Source organism: Passer domesticus, chromosome Z, assembly GCF_036417665.1.
Source record: "Passer domesticus isolate bPasDom1 chromosome Z, bPasDom1.hap1, whole genome shotgun sequence".
NCBI classification, from domain to species: domain Eukaryota; kingdom Metazoa; phylum Chordata; class Aves; order Passeriformes; family Passeridae; genus Passer; species Passer domesticus.
Window position 1 is genome coordinate 60,863,983 of NC_087512.1, and position 22,451 is coordinate 60,886,433.

Here is a 22,451-nt window from a genome sequence, read left to right on the forward strand (position 1 = left end):
GGTTCTTCATGTGGAAAATAATTAAGAATTATCAATACTTTATGGGGTTTTTGCTAAAGTACTTCAGTACTAAAATTCCCGTAATTCGTAAGTTTCACAGACAAATCAGCAGAGACATAAGTAAAGGAAGTTTGAAAGAACAGCATGCAATTTTGACAACAGGATAGCATTCTTTGACCAATACTCTTATGTTTGTGCTTTATATTAAAAACAAAGACAGCAAAGCCTGTACTGTTTCCACTGCTTTTATTATTTTTCTAAAAATAGAGGATATGCAAAAAAAAGAAGGAAACAAAACAAACAAAAAAAAAAGAAAAGCCAAAAAAAACCAACAAAAAAACTCTGCATAGAAAATGACAGTAAGGTTCTAACTCCAGCCCACAAAAGCCAAGAAATTTAAAGTTAGTCTGACATTCAATCCTTAAATCATGCAAGGTGCTTCTTTTTTTTTTTTTTGAAAAATGACAATGCAAGGTAATGACAAGTTGTCAGCCCTAACTTTGAATTGCCTGAAGTTTGTCATTTGGTGTTTGTGTCACAACCTTAATGTTATTTAAATGTAGTTTTTAGTATCTATTATTTAAAAAGGTCTACTTTATGACAGCAAAAAGCTTTGATGGCATAAGCCTCAAAGTACACTGTAGTGCTGGTATGCCACTTCATTAGAAGCAGTGCATAAAACATATGCTGTTGACAAATCTAATTCATTAAAGCTGAGATAGAAGCACTTTAAAGCAACTGGATGGCATCATTAGCTACAGTTCCTTTCATAAATTATTCCTCTTTTTTCTTCTGAATGATTTTGTCAGTGTTCCCTTTTCAGATGGAGTGTTTTTGCCTTAAAGTTCAATACCTTCAACATGTTTGGTCAAGTTAAATAAGTAGCTTATTTGCTAACACTGAAATTGTAAGCTGATTATTTCACCCATATTAACTAAGCATTTCAGCCTTATCAAACATAAAATTTTAAAATTAAGAGAAGTAGAGTTTATCTAGCAAAACAGAATAACATTCTGGCAGCATTTCGCATTGCTATTGAGAGAACTTGGATTCGGTATTGAATTGAATTCTGCAAGAGAGAAGGTCAGGCACATCAAAGAGCTGTTATAAAAGGAAGAGTTGCTAGTTAGTTATAGTTAGTTACCTGTTAGTTGTAAAAGGAAGAGTATATTACTTGGAGTTTCAGGCAAATATCAAAATCGATACAGGGACTAAAGACTACAGTAAGGTCCATAAATGAAGCAGAGCTGGTGTTTGAAGCATGGCCAGTCAGAGACACCTTCCAAAAGCAAAAACACAGAACTAGTCAAAACCTGATCAAATTCTATCTCAGAATATTGTTGCCTGTGAGAACATTGAAATTCTTATCTTCAGATTACAAAGAATTAAGTCCTACCACTGAGGTCTTTAATAACCAAACCACAGTGCAGGAACTTCGCTGAATATCTAAACAATGAAGTAAAAAAGGATGCTATCGAGGACCAAATACAACAGCTCGTGATTAAATTCCACTAATAAGATATTTAAAGAAATTCTGAACTACATTGTATACACAGATACTGAAAACTAAAAAAAATCAAAGTTTCTTAACCAAGGATTCTTGTTACGCAATTTTCCTTTTCATTTTTTATAAAGTGACCTAAATTTATTCACAGAAAAAAAACAACCCACAGAATTTTCTGCATAGAATACATAAACATACCTCAATATATCAGTACCTTATAAAATATTTTCTTATTAATCACCCAGATTAGCAAAGAGTGCAGCCTTGTTCAAGAAAAGCCCATGAACAGCAGATTACACCATCCTATATATTTTTAGACAGACACATTTACACATACACCTTTTCAACTAGATTAAGTGCCTCAGGTTAATTCTACTATCTCCTGCAGGGACAAAATTATTCCAACATAATGCTTACTGTGAAAATTTAAGCAGTGGATGTCTTACTTTGAAAAGTAATTTAAATATGGAAACACTTCCAAAAATAATTCACTGAGGCCTGTTTTATGTCTCCAAGAATTGCAGCAAATCAGGATCTGGAAGCATCCCTCAAACCAGACTAATCTGCTGTAAAAGTTCTTTGAAAGAAAACACACTGTCCATTTCTAGTTTTCTATGCTTGAATACACAAATTTCCTCCTAAAGGTGTGCAAATGCTCTGCTGAATATGCCTGATTAAGTCATCCTGCCAACTACACCACTTGTAGCAGTGTAGCCGAGAGAAGACTTGGTCAGGCATGAGAAATATGACAGTGATTATGCGGATGACTATGATTAGAATTAATGCTAATACGGTATCTAAATGTGTCAATTCAGTATGTAATATAAGTGGGTCTGAAGAGTTGAAATATCAGAGGCTTGGGTAGAAACATACAGGTTTACAGTCTTTGGCCTTACAGAATGAACAGTTACAAAGCAACAAAGTACCTATGGAACTACTTTAGGATTTTATCTCTGTATGTGGCTAGATCTTACTGCTTTTTTACTCAAACCTCCAAAAGTGAGTTCTTCCTGCCTTTGGGTTGGATGTACCCTGCAGGCATCCCTGCTGGGGAGCAGAGGGAGGTGTTTCACTCAGAAAACGCCTGCAAGGTCAGGAGACCAGTTTGCCCAGTCTATGGCCACATACCCTTCTGCAGGCCAAGGTGCATCAAAGTCAATCACAATGATCAGAGCTCTCCCATCTCTGGAATACATCAATTACACAACCATCCAGACAGCTCCTCCTGCAATTCCTACCTAGTGTTCTTACCTTATGACAATTCCCCACCGCATGTTTTCATCTTAGGACAAATCAAATTGTCTACTAGAGACAATCAAAAGGGAGGAGGTGTGTGTGTTGGAAGTGGCAGGAGAGGAACTGCACACAAAAACCTGATTATCTTTTGTCAGATCACATTTACCACATTAGTCAGCATTTACCATTTAACTCAGAAGATTAATGACATGTATGACCAATACGCTACACATAAAATTTTCCTAATTAGTCTCCACATTAATCCTCATCCTGCTCTTTTTCCATTTTCCTGCTCTCCTGCCATACTGTCTTTAAATGTATATGGAATACACATCTATGTTTAAGCTTTGCACTGCCAAAACATGGGAAGAGTTACCTGCAGATGGGCAAGCAAGATGTGCAAGATCTGCTGATAACAGGTTTTCCACCTTAAGGGACAAATACACAATTACAAAGAACTGCTATCATCCTCTGTTAACTGCTCAAACTTCTACTTAGCCCTGGTGAGACACTTCCCGGAGCACTGCATCCAGCTCTGGGAACCCCAGCATTAGAAGGGCATGGACCTGCTTGAACAAGTCCAGAGGACGGTGACAAAGATGATCACAGTTCCTCTGCTATGAAGACAGGCTGAGAGAGTTGGGGCTGTTGAGAGTGGAGATCAGAATGCCCTGGAAAATCCTTGTCATAGTCATCCAATACGTAAAAGGGAGCTTGTAGTGGATTGAAACTAGATGACCTTTAAGTTTTTTTCTAATCCATCCCATTTTATGAATCTCACCTTAAGTGGCAAATCCATGTCTGATACCCATATGTTGCAATCTTATATTCCAGTACATATCAATAAGAAACCCAAACTGTAACATTCTGGTCGGTATTTTGAACCTTTCTTGCTTTTGTTGCACCTTCATTATCTACCTTATAATAATTAATGCCATACTTTCTCCTAACTACCTTCCAGTATTTTTGTCCTTCCATCCACAGTCATCTCTACTTTTTCCCTCTATAATGATCTCATGTACAGTGAACTGCAGAGAAGGTAGAAAGTGTACAAGTAACACATTACCCCACTGACTATATCACGTCTAACTTGATTTTCTATTGTCTGCGACCCAGGGTTGCAGGGTTTATCTGCATTCTGGACATGCTGTTGGCAGTTACCTAGCCAGAAATAAAACTGAGGGGAGAGATGTGTTATTGCAGAGGATAAACCATTCTGGAATATTCATAGTATATACAGACTGTACTTAACAACATTCAATTATTAGCAAAAATTTACAATATCTTCTAGCATTAACTATATTTAAATTTTAAATACAGTTACTTAGAGAAGAACAAAATACCAAAAGACAAACAAAATGCATTTTACAGCCCAAAACCCAAATAATCAGCAACACAATGTCAATCAGCTTATGGGCATCCTCAAAAAACAAAGAGAAAAAGAAGAAGATGAAAGGACTTTGAGGAATGAAAAATTGCTGATCACATCAGAATGGATCTCCTATGTAGGAAAAAATGTTATTAGAAGGTCACCAGGGAAACTAGGTCACTTAAGTATTCCAGGCAGCTATATAGCGCATTTAGAACAGGGCAGAAGAGCAGTAATATGATTAAGAAAGTCTAAGAAACAGCGACAGATTAACTCATATCAGACAATGAAAAGAAACTTGGACTTTATGTGGTAGGAAAGTTAAGTATTAAATGCAAAATAAATTCATTTCATAACTATATTTTAAAAGAAACGAACAACCAAAGCCTTAGTCCAAGTCATAAAAGACTGAAAGTACGCTAAAAAAATACAGTTCACTAATTCATTACTGATTGAACTAATACACATAAACTCATGTACAGAAGAGTTACAGAACAAGCTGTTGAACACTATTCTGTGCTCTCCACATTTGTCCATTGATTCACTGACATACATTAACAGAATGCAAGCTGGCAGAAAAGCAGATGAATGCAAGATGAGAAGATGGGCTGAGCTTATAACAGTCATAAAAATAAATGTTCTTTGGAACAAAATGATTACATGAAAGAAACACAAAAGACATGTCCTGAGAAGAACATGAAGATGTTTTTAAAAATAAGTATTAAGTTATGGTAACACAGAGTTTATATAATTAGTACAGCTTGAAGAAAAGCAGGAACTTTCACAATGCTTGTTCTGCCTTTCCTGTATTCATTGGCTCCTGAGAGAAACTACAGGTATTTTTATAGAAAGGTGATTACTACTAAGAAGCTCCTGTGGCTTCTGTGGATTTGTATTGTATTATTTCTAATCCTTGTAATCCCTTATCACTACAGAAGAAAATTTAAATTCCTTCAGTTTCAAGAAGCCAGAGACAGTGCTTCATACTGAAGAAAAAAATGGACTTTAAGTGGCATAAAGTTAGACTTTTATCCACATGAAGGCAGTGTGGAGACACTTCATACTGCTTTAGGTTTTATGACTGGTTTTTCAATGTAGTTTCACGATTGGTTTTTTTACAAAGCTATGATTACTAAATGTTTGCCTATTGCATTGCAAGTTTCATTTTAAAAGTATACATATTATACTTAGAAGAAAAAAACTCCAATGAATAATTTTCTTTATTCAGTCAACTGATAAACTTGTTTGCATGATAGCAAGTATTTTAAGCACATACTACAAAACGTATTCCAGATTATACTTCACAATGGAAAGATGGTTTTGCATGGACTTTATCGCTCTCAGAATGTGCAAGTAATTACATAAGGAATTCATACACAGGAAGTCAAAAGGCTTATGAGGGACAAATACTACATATGAAAAAAGATCAAACAAAAAAAAGTAACCCTAACTTGCAAAGTTAAGGACAAAGTGGCAGAGGCTTTGAGAAACAGACTGAGATTTATAGACAGGGATCAACAGTGATAACATAGAAACAGCAGCACCAATAAAGCCTGAAGAAAGATAACTGTGTGAAGTAAAATAGCTATTACTGGGAAATGGAAGAAGTGAAATTTTAAGGCAGAAGGCGTGGTAATATAAATATGCACAGAACATAAAGGAAATAAGAAGTATAAGGTAGAAAGCCGGAACAGTGTAATGAAAATGAAAACTCTTTTTCTCTCTAGGTAATAAAATTAATAAAGGAGGTCTGAAAGAAATGGACAGCTGATACACTGTAAATAAAATCTTTCTGTGATAGGAGAAAAGGAATATTTATTTTTCTGACCTTGGCTTCTTAATGAACTGGATGTGAGAGCTGTACAGCCATTCTTCATTGTCCTTAAAATGTAATTAGAAGTTTTATAAGTGAAATACCATGTGTGTAGAACAGAAAATTCCTTCCTAAATTTTATAGAACATGTCACAGGTACTGTAGAAGAAAATGTGTACAAGTAGATACTATCTAAAACCCAGAGACAAACTGTTAAATTATATCTTATAGTACTGAGCAACTGAATTGTATATTTGACAAAGACAATTAAAGGAAATTAGGGAGACTTAAAAATACATTCGTTAAAAAGCCTGCTCCCTATGAGACCAATGAGACATAAGAGACACTTAGCTACCATAATGAGATCACAACAAGGATGGAAAGGGAGAAAATATTCTAGACTTTTAATTAACCAAACAATAGAATTAGGGAGTAAGTGAATTCCAAAGTGATCATTGAAATAATGGTTAAAAAACTTAATTCCTTAAAGCTACATTTTGGTAACAATGTATTTCAAAGAAAAAAACAGATGTGAAATGTTTGAGATCTCAGTTGATTCCATACTATTTTATGTGCCAGAGACATGGGAAAAATAAGTTAATTCTTAAAGGTAAGAAAGGGTCATCATATAAGTATGAATGATTGAATCAAGAATATCCTGAGTTGGAAGGGACCACAAGCATCATTGAAGTAAAACTCCTGGGCCTGCACATGACATTCCAAGAGTTACACCATTGCCTGAGAGTGTTGTCCAAACACTTGTTGAATTCTGGCAGGCCTGGAGCTGTGACCACTTCCCTGGGAAGCCTGTTCCAGTGCACAACCACTCTCTCGGTGAAGAGCCTGAATTTAACCTAAATCTTCCCTGACAGAGCTTCACAGCTTTTTTCACTAGGAGTTAAGAGTATCATATGCTGAAGACTCCTCCAGCCTGTTAAGAATCTTGTGACATAAAACTGCTGTTAGTTATCAGTATAGTAATTAATAGTAGCTAGTCCAAGTTAGTAAGAATTAATCTGTTTAAAATAAAGTAAAAGTTTACAAGAATTAAAATCAATAGCTTTACAGTCCTGACAAATCAACAGTAAAAGTATAAAGGTGCAACAAGTACAAAACAGAAAATGCAACTGATATTCACTGTCAATAGAGAAGTGCAAGCAATAACTGTAGTCTGGATATTAACTCTAAGTATTTGAGATTTTTTCCACTGTCAATTTGCAAAAAGAGTAGCGAGAAAGACTGTTGATGTCTATTTCTTCATGCTCACATACAAAAAAATAACTGCAATGCTAAAGAAACAAGAGATAAGAAAACTTCAGTAAGCATTAAGGGTACCAGAATCCTTTTTATACAGCAAGTCATCTCTGGCCTGCAAGTACTGTTTTTCTTTTTTGATATTCTGGAAAACTCAGATTTAAACCAAGTGTCCAATTTGCTGTCAAATTTTAGATGTCTGCACCTATATGGTTTTGTTTTTTGAGAGATACTTATGTTTTATAGCAGTGGTGAGCTCAAAGCATTGCTTCTATTGATCTAAGCTGCAGTGACAAAAACTCAGCACTTGTGAGTTTTGTTGTACATATCTCAATTTACAGGTCTTACATATGAAAGAGTATCTGAAATACCTCAATGAGTACAGACTGACCACAATTCAGTTCTCTAAAGAGGTATTTCAACCATCTTTTTTTGTAATCTTTTTTTCTTTGAATGCATTCTACTCTCAAACTGTAGAAAAACCAAATAAAAGTGTTCTACAAAACTACCTCTATTTGCTGGGAAGCATCAACAGATTTGTGCAATATCTGTTCAGTTCATTACATGGGAGAGAAATAGTCAAAAGTCATCTCTCAAATACAGAAGGGACCAAAATAGAGTGGGCAACTGAAAAAAAGTTTCATGGATGGCAAATCTTGGCATTTCTGTATTTGTGAATTCTACACTGAGTGCCTGAGGTACAAGATGAATATTATTGTGATCTCTTTATATTGCTTTGTAACTGAAAAAAATCAAGCCTTGACTCTAATAACAAAAACGTTGTACCAACTTGGATCAGAGGGGGAGGAATGCCTTCCCTTCATGAGCAGGGCAGAAAGCCCTTCCCAAAAACATGTGGCTTGATTATCTGGCTGTAGCACTACCTTCTCACCTGCCCTACGAGGCACATGCTTTGAAACTTTGAAATGTTTCTCCGAGATACTGAGAAAATGGTTCTGAGTGTCAGAAATCCCTGGTCTCTTTCCTGATTCTTCCAGCGGTAACTCACTTCAGCTTGCATACAGACCGACACACCCCCCTGCCAGACCGCCTTCCACAATTTTAGTTCCACCGAGCAACAGCCATGGTGATTTCCAGACTCCGGGAGAGCGTCAGCGCATTTCCCAGCTCGCCCTCCGCCCCCCGCCCCAGCCTGCCCCCGCCTCCCTGCGCCTTGAAGGACCCCCTCCTCTCCGTCTGACGGAAGACCGCCCCTTCCCGCTCCTCGCCGCAGCCGGGCCTGGAGCGCCGCGCCGCCGGGACCACCTCAGACGGATTTCGGCGCTGCCTTCCCGCTGCAGGTGGCGGCGCCCACCAGGACCCCTGGGAGCTCGGGGACTGCGCAGCGCCCTCCCATGCCGCACGGGAGAGAAGGCGGCCGCGGGGAACGCCGCTGCTCCGCGGGCGGCCGCAGCGAAGCCCAGCCCTGTCCCGCTTGGCGCCATGGCCCGGCCGCACGGTAAGCTGAGGGGAAGGGCAGCCCCAGCGGGGCCACTTACCCGGCCGGGATCGCCCTGCGGCTCCGCGCCGGCGGCCCCGGCGACCGCGGAGCGTCAGTAACAACGTCCCGGAACGGCCGCTCCGCCACATCCGGGGGCGGGGCGTGGGAAGGCGGGAACTTGCTGGGCTGCGGCGCCTGGCGGGCATCGCAGCGGACCGGACCGAACCGAACCAGCGTCAGGGCCGGTACAGCGCCTCCTCCCGTGGCTTCCCTACGTGAGCGCTGGAGGGCTCCTCGCCGCAGCCAGGGGCCCTCGCCCGTCACCTCCTGACCGGCACCGCCGCCAGCTTCCGCGCCTCGGCTGCGTGTCCCTGTGACGGGGCCGGCGGGGTTCCCTCCGCCCGCGGGGCGATGGGAGGCTGCCCCGCACTGCCGACAGCGGAGCAGGGGCTCGAAGGACTGAACCTCCGCGCGTTTGGTGTTGAGCCAAGATGCCAGACCTGGGGGCTCGGCCCAGTGCGGGCTGCAGTTTGGGGTTCTCGGGCTACTCCGTTACCGCTTATCTGGTGTCCTTGCTCTGGCAGGCAGTGAGAGCTTAAAATGTGGTGTACCAGCATTCATTCCTTTTCGCGTGTTTGCCTATTTTACTGGAAAAGAAGTAGCAAATACTAGTCAGGCCTTGCAAGCATCTTGCCATGGTGTATCTTTTGTGTGTTAATGTTTTCTTTTCATTCTTCTTTCAATAGATGGCAAGTTGCAGCCAGAAAAGGATAATACAAATAACTGGATTTAAAAAACAAGAAAAGAAGGCACTGCTCAAATGCCTGTCCAAGCTGAACTGTGTTTTTGTAGAGAGTAAGGTACTGTTCATTACAATACAGCAAAGAGAATTAGAGCTGTAAAATGCAAGTAAAAGTGCAAGTCTTAGGAGAAAGGACCATGCCATAGGTTAGTTATGTAAAAATAGACAAAGAATTTAAATATTTCCAGTGATACAAAGTGTGTTGTTTTGTTTTGTTAGAAATACAGAAATTGTACACATCTTGTAGCAAAAAAGCTGTGCAAGAGTGAAAAGGTCTTAGCTGCCTGCGCTGCTGGTAAGTAAAAGATTTGCTGTTTAATTTCTTAGCATTACAGCATAAGTATGGAAAGGACCCTTAAAAGGGTTTTAGTTACTTGTTTTAATTTTGTGAATGAACTGTCTTACAAACCTTCATTTTTCTTGTTCCATTAGCCTTGATTTTTAACATAGTGTTATGGTGAAGTAAAGTCCACTTTTTTGTTTTGTTTTTTCCCTAAATGATATTCCTGCTATTTTCCTTTGTTGGATCTGCATCTGTTCCCAAACAGAACATTTTCTTATACTTTAGATAATAAAGTCATGCTCACATTATTTGGATGCTTAAAAGAGGGCAGAGGGAGTACGAACCCTGTAGTCACCATGGATTTATGATGACAAATTCATGTGGAACATGCACTGGTAAATATCATTGCAAGTTCCTGTTCATGCAGCAAAAGAAAGTTCCAGGCTGTTGCCATTCTCAGACCAGCTTCTGGTCTTTCCTCTTTAATTAGGGTTTGGTGCTGAAATCCCATTCATTAGCAACTACAATGCTTTTAGAATGAAAATTCTGTATTTTAAAATTTTTTTACAGACTGATCCCCTGTCAGAATTCTGTGATGCTGTTTGAGTATCTTGTAGTTATGAGATATCACAAAACCATTTTTAAGCATGATATTTATTTTCCCTATATCAGATTACTCTAAAGTGTTAAAGCAGTTGTTAGGATGGATAATCTTAAATTAAGAGATAATAGACAAATGACTGAAGATACACTTAGGTTTAAAACATATGTCAATTTCTTGATTTCCATAATATATGTATGTATTTTTCTTTGTACTAAGATAAAATTCTGATTGCAATCTTACAAAAACGAAATAGCCCAAAAGTTTCCAAGAGGGGAAAAAATACTAAAATGCATCTAGGTTTCTGGCACAGCACTTTGTTTTAGCAATTTTAAACCTTTGTTTTAAGTTAATGTTTTCTTACTTTTTGGCGTTTAAAATTTGAAGATGTTTTCTTGAACAGAGTGGAAATGGTACAGTGTAGTGTCCTCATGGTGATGCAAAACTATCATACTTTGTTCGATACATGCAAATCTTCCCCAATACCATCTAATACTTCTTAATCCGGAAGAGGTGTTAATTTTGCATAGTCATTGCTCTTACTCGTGATGGTAGAGACAGTGTATTCATTCCTACTGTATTGTTTTCCAGGTAGTGAAGAAAGATCATGTTTAAACATATTTCGAACTCCATAGAGTTCAGCAGAAATACTATCAAGGCTACCACTTATCATGTACTTCCTACCTGACAGAAGTTTTGGGACGGAAACTTTTCATGAAAGTGGTTTTAACATCCAGGTCATGCACAGAATACCTTTTCCAGCTATAAATCCACTGGTACCTATACTAGGTTTTGTAGAAGTGCCATCTGTGCTCCTGCACTGAGACATTTTGTCAGTCAACTGTGCAGTTCTGTGAAATCAATTAGGTTCACACAATTCAAGTCAATTTATCTTACAGTGTCTTCTGTAGGTAGTATTTCAATACAGAAGCAGGTTACTAACCAGTGCTCTTGACCTGAACCTGTAAGAAGAGAGAGAGAGACAGAGAGAAGGTGAAGATCATTACATACTATATCAAAAGCATACATGTGGAAGATGAAAGAGAAGAGGCGGAGGAGGTGGAGCCAAGGGATGAGAGAAAAGGATGTGAAAAGAAGAAAGGGGAAAGAAAAAAGTCTAAAACTGTGTCCCCCGAATATTGATATTCACTACACCAGCAGTGCAAGTAATATTAAGAATATATAAGAGGAAGAGCTTACATGTCAAATGTCTAGTTCTTTAAAATCATAGGTAGTAAAATATTTTTTCATTTTAGTACATTTTTAGAAGTGTCAAATGGTATTAGAAATAAAGGACTTACCAAGGTTCTGTGAAAGTTCTAAGAACAAAATCTGGGAAGCTGAGAAAATGTATTTGATATTTTTGAGGAGATAGACACGTATTTTATCTAGGAAGGGTAAAAAGATAATTATTAAAAGAAAACAAAGCAATCATTTTCAGTGGCATTTTGAGATTTTTGATTCTGGAGTCTGAAGTGGAGGATTCTTGCAATAAAATTTAAAAGTTTTTTAAATTGTACTTATAATTTCATCTTTTATTTACACAAGAAATGTTTAAGTCAATTTTCTAGTAGTTCTTCAGTTGATTGCCATTTGTCTCCACAAAAAATCTTTTGTGGTTAACAGTTCATTTTCTTTTTAGGAAAGTGGGTACTAACTAAGGAGTACATAATTAATAGTGCTGAAAGTGGCAGATGGCTTGATGAAACAACGTACGAATGGGGATATGAAATTGAAAGAGACACCCATTATTCACCTCAAATGCAATCTGCACCTAAAAGATGGCGTGAAGAACTGACAAACTCTCGTGCTCCAGGGGCCTTCCACAGATGGAAAGTTGTCCTCCTTGTTAAGAGAGGTGATAAACGAATGGCATGTATTAGAAGGTAGGAGTTCCATCCCAGTTAATTTGGTCCATAACAACCTGCAGCTATCCAAACTCGGAAATGCTTTCATTAATATATTTCCATACTTTTATAAAGACTTTACATCTGTAACATCACCACTTTTCTTGCTTTCTTTTAGTATGGTGTTAAAAATAACATGCATATGTTTTTATCAAGTAAGCTGCTAAGAGAAACTTCCTTCATGAGGCAAGATAGACAGATTTACAGTTTTTCTTTTGTGTGGGTGTTACATTGAAATAGTAGCTGGAACCATATACTTTATTTCACTTGAGTAGATGACCTGACTGTGTCTGATGGATCTGGGCCCCACTGTTACTGGCCTGATGAGTCTTTATGTCACATTTATGTAATATGTTCTTCTAGTTCGGAAGATGTAATTTGTTCTAAAACAGATTATTCGGATGTATTGTAAATACAGATAGTTTAGAAATTGCTTATAGAGAAGTAGAAAATGAAAGAAAGAAAAAAAAGAAAGATAAGGAAAACCAAAGTGCAAGAATGCTGAGAACGTAAGTTTCTTTCCATACTATTTCTACACATTTGAATTCATTACTTTAAATTGTACACCTGAATTGAAATCAGTGCATATTTATGGTAGAGTAAAAGGAACATCCTCCTGACAGTTTCAGAGCTTTCCATTCATTCAGATACTGTCCAGCTTTCTGTTGAGATACTAGTTAATTAGGACTGGTCAGGTTTGGGTGTGCCACAGATCCACAGTAAGAATGGAATTGCAGTTTGTTGGATCATAGTACAGAGCTGCATGCTGTATCACAGAATGCCTGTCTGTTTGTATTTCATAAAGACAAAGTGAGAGATAATTGAAGTTATCATCTTCTGATTTTGCCAACTGAAAATATTTTAAGTATTCTATTTTTTGGCTGAGTGGGAGAATTTTTACTATGTCCTGCTACACTTGTGAAAAATACTGTTTCTTTTTCCATAAAAACTGCTTATGTAGATGTTCATGATAACACTGTTGAAATGCTGTCTTGCACAATGCTTTCTGTTTCTATTTCTTGCAATAGAAACAACCTTTAACAGGAAAAACATCAGTAAGACAGGTGAACAAGTTTTGTGAAAAATGTTTTTTTACAGACTGTTTCCCATGCACTCAATTTTTAGTCAGTCATAAAACACTGGCAGGTAGATTTTTTTTGTCTTCAGCAGGTACTGTTTTCAGTCATAAAGGATGCTATAGGTTTGGGGAACGTCTGGGTTTTTTTCTAGTATTTAACAACACTGTGCCTTTTATCCCCTTTCTATGCTCTTCCTGCCTTTAGTGTCTAGCTGTTGGATGGGTAAGTGTGTAAGACCAGCACCATTTTCTTTTTATTTATCTGGATTATGAAAAATAAAACCTATATCCAGGATGTCATTAAATCTTATTTTTCCACCTTTTCTTTCTTCTGGTATTTTTTCTAAAAGATAGGAGCACTTGCAGCTGAACAGGTCTGGAAATTAACCATGTGGAAATTGTTATGTGTAATGGTGCCCCAAAGACAAGCAAATCTCTTTTCTCTATGTGATACTTTTATGGTACTGGACAGCACTAATGCTGCAAATGTATATTTCTGTAACAAAAGCATCATACTACATTTCAGAAAAGCAGTCTGCCATTTTTTGTTAACTGCTTAATTTATAGGAAAACTTAACCAAAAGATCGTTATTTTGGGATAGATAATGCAATAAATTATAGCTGTTTTCAACAAATTTGATACTTGGAAAGGAACACAGGTGAAACTTTCTATCAAATATATTGGAGGTGTACATTGTTTTTAATAACTAGTGTTAAATTTTTTGAAGAGAGTAATGTTTTGTTAAGTGCCCTTTTATCTTTTGAATGAAGTTTGTGCTGTGTCATACATCTAGAAGCTTTATTCAGTTGCACTTGCATGCTTGTATTTTGTGAATGTTATTGTAGCTTTAGGCAGTGTTAATATAATATAGTAAATACATCTTCCTAAATATGTTTATTTAGAATTCTTAAGGCTGGAAAGGCAACCATATGTTCATCTGAAAATGCAGAGCACAATACAACTCATGTATTCATCGGTGGTAAAATTTCTCCTATACAAAATAAAAAGTGTCTCTCTGAAGCTCGACACTACCCTTTGCAATATATAGGACATTACCTCTTTCAAGTGAGTAAACTAATTTATTGATTACGGTAAATAATGCAGTGTTAGTAATGGAGGGGAATATAATCAGCCAGAGTGTTGTGTGATTTAATTAAAGTTAAGACAACTTTCTGATTCTGGGACCATGTATCCAAAAGATAGGGAGGCTCATGAATATACACAAATACTGTAAGGCAGGATGCATAACAGGGAGGCAGTTGTCTGTGGTGCGCAGTTATAGGAAAATGAGTATAAATGGAAAGTCAGGAACCACTTGGGTTTTCTTGCTCTAAGGTTGATGGAACACTTTAAGAGGTCACTGTAGAGTCTCTAGTTGCCGTATAGACATGGTCCTGTGCTAGTGCAGAATTCACTAGAACCAGAATTTTGTTTTACTGTTTCCCTTAAGAGAGATGCCCCATGTTTCATACTTGTTTGCTTACCAGATGCACTGCTCAGAAATTCTTAGTATTTTGATCTAACTGATTGAAGGCTTCAGAATATTCATTTAGTTCTCAGACTCTGGGGTGACTTTAATCAACTGCTAATTGAAACTACTGCCTTTGTAGGCAAGTAGGAGCTAAAACTGTGTTTGTTACCATTTATAAATCCTTTGGTCTCTTCTGATCAAAGCACTTAGCTCTCCCCGTAGTAAAGGTATTACAGAAGGGTGAGAAGGTTGGAAAGTCTTAATGCTTACATCCTGAATAAAACACATCAACGTGGGCTCTTACTCTAGTGCTTACTCTCTTAATGAAACTTGTTCAGGGAAGTTGGTCTCATTTTAAACCTTTCAGGTAAGATGGACATTTTCATAGATGAATTAATGTAAAATTTTTATGGCTATGTCACCTTTTTTTGATCTCTATCAAAATCTTGTGTTTCTTGCTATACACCTTGAATTCCTCCCAAGTGAGATAACAACTTTCCATCTTAACGAGTCTGTTAACTTGCACATATCTTTTTGCTTAGATTTCATTAAAGGAACTCACCTCAGAGACCAAGAGAACATTAACTTTCTGTCTAAGAACTCGGGAAACTGCCAAGGCTCCTAGTCTCTTAAAAGAAATATAATAAAACATAGGCAATCAAATCACAGCACTTGTCCAGATATATTAAGCTTTATCGTAGAATGTTATGGACATGCTCTTTTCTCTTTGTCCCAGAAGTACTTGGCATGTTATTCATTAGATTTTTCCAACTTCATAAATTTATAGTCATGCTATCTGACTGCTACTTCTAGCAAATATAAATCTCATTCCTCCCCTACACATCCATATGTGTGTCTAGATGATGGATTTAGTAAAATAGCATTATATTCTTTTCAGGGCAACTGAAACTCCACTGATGTTCAGAGTATTTTTGGTGTGATTCTTTTTTTAACTAAGTCTTTGCTTCATGTTTATATTTCAGTATCTGTTCTTATTATCTCAACCTTGTAAGTCTACTGTCAAAACACTGTATGAGATTGTCGTTGGTTATATGATACTGTAAGGGGTCAAATTTATTGATTCAGAATATTAAAACACATAATTTTTATTAGGAAGCTAGTCTCATACATGAACAGTGACTTTAAAAGCCTTTTTGGATGCATGCTGGAGTTTCTAATTTTCTGCCAAGATTGTACTACAAATTGTTTGAATATAAGTGTTTTAATGAGCATATTGAAACTAACATGCATGAAGGGCACTAAGAAGTAAAGACTAGTTAATGCATCAGAGTTCAATTATCCATGGCTCATCAAAAGCTATTTAAAATTCTATTCTAGTTACCAAAAATACTTCATTCTCTTTTGAAATGTGCAAGAAGTTTTTGTTCTCAATATTTGTTTAGAGATACATGATGCATATGCCAAATGTGTTTGTTTTGAAAAATACATTTAAGGGAAGATCTGAAAACAGGATGAGACATGTAACTTTTGAAACTTTATCTTGAAAACATGGAATTATAAACTTCTTGCACCATGTCATTGCATGCACTACTGTATTTTTTCTCTGTATTATGTCCCAGACTCAATTTACCCATCAGATTGAAGTGTTTGAATTACTAGGCAAGTTACACCAAACCTTCCACACCTGCTCACAATAAGAAATGGCCAAGGGAATACTTCACCTCTATCTTATCTCATGATTCTTAACTCATCACGCTGCAGGAAGAGTCTTGTTTTGTGGTTACTTCTTTATTTACCTTAAACAAACATGGTGTTTTATTCTTAACCTGTGTATCTTTGATGAAAAGCATGCATTGAAACTCTTACTGAAATGTATGTTCTCAACCCATTAAGTAAATTCAAAATATTTATAGTTATTTTTTTCAAGCAAAAGTTATCTTGTGTGGTTACTGAAAGTTATTTCAGAATGAGTTGTAAACCAATTTGAGAAATGCTTCCTCATTCCCTATGCTGAAGAAGTAGCTGAAAATGATAGGTGGACTCAGAGAATTAATTACTAGACAAACAGACAATAATATCAAAGAAAAAAATAGACAGTAAAACCTATTAAATTTATATTACTAATTTGTTTCATGTTTATAGGCAAGAGCTGAAAATATTTCATTCTAGTGGTCTATATGAAATGAATAAAAAATTGAAGAAGTAATGCCTTATAAAGTCTTTACTACGTTTTTGACCAGTTGAAAATGTGCGAGCTCTGGTTTTAGTTTTTGGAAAGTTCTGAGAGAGAATCTGTTATAGAGAAATAGTCCTTGTTTCACCCACAGAGATTGTGACTTGACCTAAAGTCAGTTAGGAAAAATAAATATGGGGAAGCTTACCTTGATAATTCCTGTGCTGTAATTTCATACAACATCAGTGGTTTGTCTCCAAACGAGCACCTCTTTATCTTACACATGATGTAGACCCTTACACAATTACATAAACATACACAGGCACATACAGTTTGCAATACAATACATAGAAAGACTTAGCACATAAAAGTTGGTTAGACCATTAGTTTTGAAACAAAGTATTTTTTTTTTCTGTAGAACAAAATACAAAATCCAAAAGATACACAGATGAACAGTTTCCTGGCTGCACAAGAAACAGACCAAGTCATGTCTAAAATGCAACTTGCTGAAATGAAAACTGTTATTATAAAACATATGTATTTTACTGCGGTAAGTAACAGTTGATACTTTGTAAGCATTATATATTTTATAGTCATAAAATTTTATATTTTTATATTGCATGAATTATATTAAAACCTCTATCTTTCATTATAGTATTGAGCTAATAAAATAGATACTTGACATACCTTCAGGCCTTTTAACCTGCAGTATTTAATAATCCCATATTTACTACTAGATGTAGTTAATACTAAACTTTGTTAAAATTAGTTAAAATAAAACTTAGTTAGTTTTGTTAGTTAAAAGTTAAAATAAAACTTAGTAAAACTTAAAAGTTAAAACATTAGTTAAAATAAAACTTAGTCATGGCAATTCATTGGCATGGGTGTGTGGAAGTCATGGTGGTGTAATAGATGAAGTAAAAAGTAGTAAATATCATTCAACAAGATATCTTTGAATTACAGTCTTTCTGTGATTTTCCTGTTATCTAGCTAACTTATGCAAAGACATTTTTCAAAACAGTCATATAGTAGAGCCAGTGTTTTGTTGACTCACATGAATGTTTTTTATTACAAGTCAAGAGTAGAGCTAATGTGCTCCTTTGGTTTTCTGTTGTCAGAGATCTAATCCTGATAAAATTGCTAGATATCTCTATTTCAAGTCAAGAGAAAGCAACTGAATATGTTGAGTTAGGATATATAACCTCTGTAAGTTACAGTGATGCAGATGATGGTGTCTAAGTATATTTGTAGGAGCTTGTTTACATGAAGTACTCTAAGTTTTAGTAGTGGAAGAATTAAAAATTTTAAGTCCTCAAAAGGTACACACAATGTTTAAACACAAGATTACAAATAGAAGACCTATGCTAGTTAAATCTAAGCACCATCAAATGCTAGATCTTTTATCAGTGACATTTTATCAAGACCATACCCCCCAGACATTAAAAGAATACATTTGTTCTTAACTTTTCATGTATTTTACATACATGAAAGATCAAGTGCTCTGGTTCAAGCTATGATGTAGTAATGTGCAGATGGACCCTTCAAAGATGGTCTCTTGTAAGGATATGTTAGTAATGTGTTTTAGTAACATTGTAATACTATGCAATAACTAAATATGGCTATAATAGTAATATATTTTTGAACCTATGACCATATTTTTGCATGCAAGAAGAATCCAAAGTTGGCATTTTGCCACAGAAAAACTGAAAACTTGTAGTTTTTTAATGTCTAATCTACAAACACTGTCCTTACAGAGCAACCACATTACAAACAGACAATAGTAGGGGAAAATGTGAAGGAAAATTTGGCTGCATTTTATTCTTTTTAAATCATTAGTCCCGTTTCATAATTTAACCATGCAAATGAAAAATCTAAATAGACAAATCGAAATGTCAGGTTGTGCTTGAACTACATTTAATGGAAGTTGTTATTTGGGCAGTTTCATGTACTATTTATTGAATATATTGACTGGTATCCAGTTTGTAGGTTGACTTTATCCTGTTTTACAGACTATTAAGCACAGATTTACGGAAACAGACCAGCTAAACAAATGCAATCCAGAGGTAAGCATTATTTAAAAAGAGGGCATGTTATGCAAATGGAATTTTATTATGAAGTTAGACAAACATATTTTAATTGCAAAATTAGCTATTAAAAAACATTTTTAGATTTTGGCTGTCTAAAACTCTGATAAAGTTATTGTTCCATTAAAGAGCGTCATTTGGTACTGAATGTTGTTTGTCCCTGTGATACTTTTAGTACTGTCCCTGTTATTAGAAAGAAACTGTTTAATCCTGCTAGTTAAGAGAACCTTACCTATTAATCAAGGTAGGAAAGGTTATGAAATCAAAAAGCAAAGATGTCCTAATGTGATTTAAAGCACTTTAAATTACTCAAGCACTGTATTTATGCAGTAAAATTAAGACAGAGTGTACACAATTTTTAGCACTGCTTTTTCTAGTAGAGACAGATTTTAGCTAGAGGTTATCTCACTGTAAAAAGAAACAGTACTTGTTTTTTCAGCACGTGCCTGATACTTCATCATGTGAGTTTCCAGAGTCAGCTGAAGCACAGATTGCAAGTAGAATGCTTTATGTTTTCCAGTCCTGTTTTCATAGTCACTTTGACTTAATTCCTTTTTTGTACTATTCAATTTCTCTGTTTTATTTCTCTTAACCCAAATCAATGCCATAAAACAGGTCAGCAATAGATTTTATTAAGTCTTCGTTATAAACACCTGAAGTAAATTAATATTTTTAAAATTTTGCCTTGTCTGTCTAGAATACTAAGAATAAATTTATAAACAGTGTTGAAACATTGTCTCTTTAGTACTCAAAAAGCATTTTATACAGTGGCCATGAGCTACTAGTAGTGCATTTTATATGGTAACTTGTGTTACTTAAAAGTTAAAAAGGGAAACACTTATAGTATGTGTTAACTTCCTGTATTCCTTGGTAACTGAAGATCTCGTATCTTCATGAGCCATACCACATAAATAGTTACTTGAAATCAGTCTTTTTCTAATTTCTTTCTATTGACAATAAGGAAGGAAGAAGAAAAAATTTATTTTTAAAACGTGAAGAATAAAATATTTTTGTCATGGTCCAACACCATCACTGATCTGTAAAGTCCTATATGTGTTTTTGTTCCTGAAGAGGTTTGCATTGAAATTTAATCTTAGGGTGTAATTTATTGAATTAATGGGATGAAAAATTACCTTTCTTAACACATGTAACCTGAAATTGGTTTTCTGTAGTCTTAAGAATAATATCATTTTTTGCCTGGAAATTTTAAGCCTAATTGTAATACTTCTCTTACTGTTCTCTCACTTTTATTGCTTTATGGAATATCCACTGCTAGCCTTTATATAATATGTGTCTTCTATAGTAAGTATATTTACTTTTCTAAGCAGCTCCAGTAAACATTTCCAATAATAGAAATGAAGTAAAATCACACCTACAAACTAAATGAACATATTAGATCTGCCTACTGTATTTTGTTATCTCAGTTTGCATCTGCTAGGAAGGCTTAGCACAGCTAAGCGTTCTGATCCATCATCATCCCAAAAATATTTATTTCTCTTTTGTCACCTTTTCTTCCACATCATGCAACGTAAAAGATGTATTGTGTGGACCTTCATATTTCATTTGTTTCTGCTCAAAGTGCTAATGATTGTACCAGCAGTGCTTCACATTAAACTGCTGATTCCTTATCAGTCAGAGTGCAAGCCAGTGAAGCTTGGACAGCTTATTGAGTATTAAGTCTCTTCAATAATAGGTGTCTCCTGATACTGACAAAAGTTTATTGCCTCAGTTTTGTGTCATCTTTCTCTATCTCTTAGAAATGTCATGAACCAGTCTCTAGTTTCTCTTTAACTTGAATGCTGTGCCATGTCACCATAGTCTTCTCAAAACATCTGTATTTTAGTGTATTTTCAAAATAATGCATCAACATTACTGTTTCATCCAGTAAAGAATTTTCAAGAAGTGAAAGTTTCAGTCACAATATATAAAGCTGGATCCTGGTGTAATCACCAGGTGAAGGTCAGGGTAACATGCTTGTGCATGTCCTATATACAATCTAACATCTTAAATCCACGTGGCAGAGAAGTTCTTTGACTGTTATTAAACAGTTTATGATTGCTCTTTAGATGTGTTGTTTGCATGTAATTAACATTACAAAAGTATGAATGCAGCCATTGTTTCCAAAGGAAATTTTAGTGGAGATTTAAATAGTTCATACGTGAATGAGTAGATTGAAATAAATGTGAGTTGCAAACATCAGATGCACAAAGACTTGATTAAAAGAAAATTGTCTACATGAGCAACTTTATATATTGTTAGTGTGACAATGGCTTACATTAAGAGTCTGAGATACAAGACATTTGCAGAGACACTAAATATCTAATGCTAAGGTGGAGTTCATTTACTGAGATTTTAGCTGTGATTTAACCATGATTATAATTTCTTTCTGAATGCTTTTCATGTTTGAACAGAGCTCTTAATGTTTTTTATCTTATTACTGGAGCATTTTTGGATGCTGTCTAATAGCAGTATATTCTTTAGACTTCAAATCCACAACTGGACTCAAAATCTCTGTCAATTTAAAATATAAACTGTAATATAATATTAAAACAATTAGTAAGATATTTAGATTGAATAATAGGAAAATTTCTCCCTGCAAAGGGTTGTCCAGCGCTGGAAGAGGCTTCCCAGGGCAATAATGGAATCATTGTCCCTGGAGGGATTTAGAAGATAGGTACAAGTGGCACTTAAGGAGATGGTTTAGTGGTGGGGTTAATAGTGCTGTTAACGGTTGGACTCAGTGCTCTTATAACAATTCTATCTGAGCTATTCTATTAAATGCACACCAAGAGACAAGATTTTTGGCAGAGATCATAAAGTTTACAAGTTATCGGAGACTAAAGCAACAATAAATGTATGTAACTGTTTAATTCCCAGTAGTGCAATCAGTCTGACCCTGCTTCTCTCAGCTGTGCCTTCTTATCCCAGAATTAGGAGAAATTTGAATTTACCAGAGCCTCAGGCTGTGTGGTCAAACAAAAAAGCTGCATTTCAAAAGAGCAGTTACCTGGCAGAAGAAAGCCATGCTTCATTTAGCAATACTGTTGCAACTGGCTTGTGCATCATCTTTGGTTTGAATCTGAACTAGAGGAAAGATGTAAATAGCAATGTACCTGAGACCTTCAGTAGCTCACTAGTGTCATTAATTTGTGATCTTTGGAAAGCAGAAAGTACAGACATTAACAGGGAAATTGCAGAGCAAGTACAGCATCTCATGGAAGCTATTGCATCTGTCTGGGTTCTCTGAAAGTGGTAAAGTTAAGAGTTTTGCTGTTCTGAGTGGCAGAGAACAAGATGGAAGTCCTGTGCTATTAAGATCTTCTTGACTGGAAAGACCCCTTCTGCTTGGAAATGAGAGTCTTTTTCCCCCTGCCCTGGCAGGGATGTAAGGTGGTATAGAATAACTTCCATGTCTTAGTCACATCCCTCTGGCTCCTGCAAAAATCAATTCTGTCCTGTCAGGAACCAGGATA

The 22,451-nt window shown here is 36.1% G+C and overlaps 2 protein-coding genes across 16 annotated transcripts in view; one reads left to right on the forward strand and one right to left on the reverse strand.

Annotated features, from left to right (window-relative positions):
- KIAA0825 (KIAA0825 ortholog) overlaps nt 1-8,756 on the reverse strand; it is a 265,760-nt gene extending 257,004 nt beyond the window's left edge. For 3 of the 9 annotated variants that reach the window (XM_064405518.1, XM_064405523.1, XM_064405517.1), the window contains exon 1: nt 5,938-5,955. The gene's annotated coding sequence lies outside the window, so the exon portion shown is untranslated. Of the gene's footprint in view, nt 1-1,144; nt 1,280-5,937; nt 5,956-8,675 lie in introns of those variants that run through there. The other 6 variants (XM_064405527.1, XM_064405521.1, XM_064405525.1 and 3 more) reach the window with 4 other exon arrangements.
- Nucleotides 8,363-22,451, forward strand: part of SLF1 (SMC5-SMC6 complex localization factor 1) — a 34,444-nt gene continuing 20,355 nt past the window's right edge. The window contains exons 1-7 of one of the 7 annotated variants that reach the window (XM_064405533.1): nt 8,363-8,635; nt 9,364-9,477; nt 9,639-9,714; nt 11,946-12,189; nt 14,192-14,354; nt 17,313-17,444; nt 18,904-18,957. In XM_064405533.1, coding sequence (XP_064261603.1) covers nt 9,364-9,477; nt 9,639-9,714; nt 11,946-12,189; nt 14,192-14,354; nt 17,313-17,444; nt 18,904-18,957 — 783 coding nt within the window. In that variant the 5' untranslated portion in view covers nt 8,363-8,635. The other 6 variants (XM_064405534.1, XM_064405532.1, XM_064405537.1 and 3 more) reach the window with 6 other exon arrangements.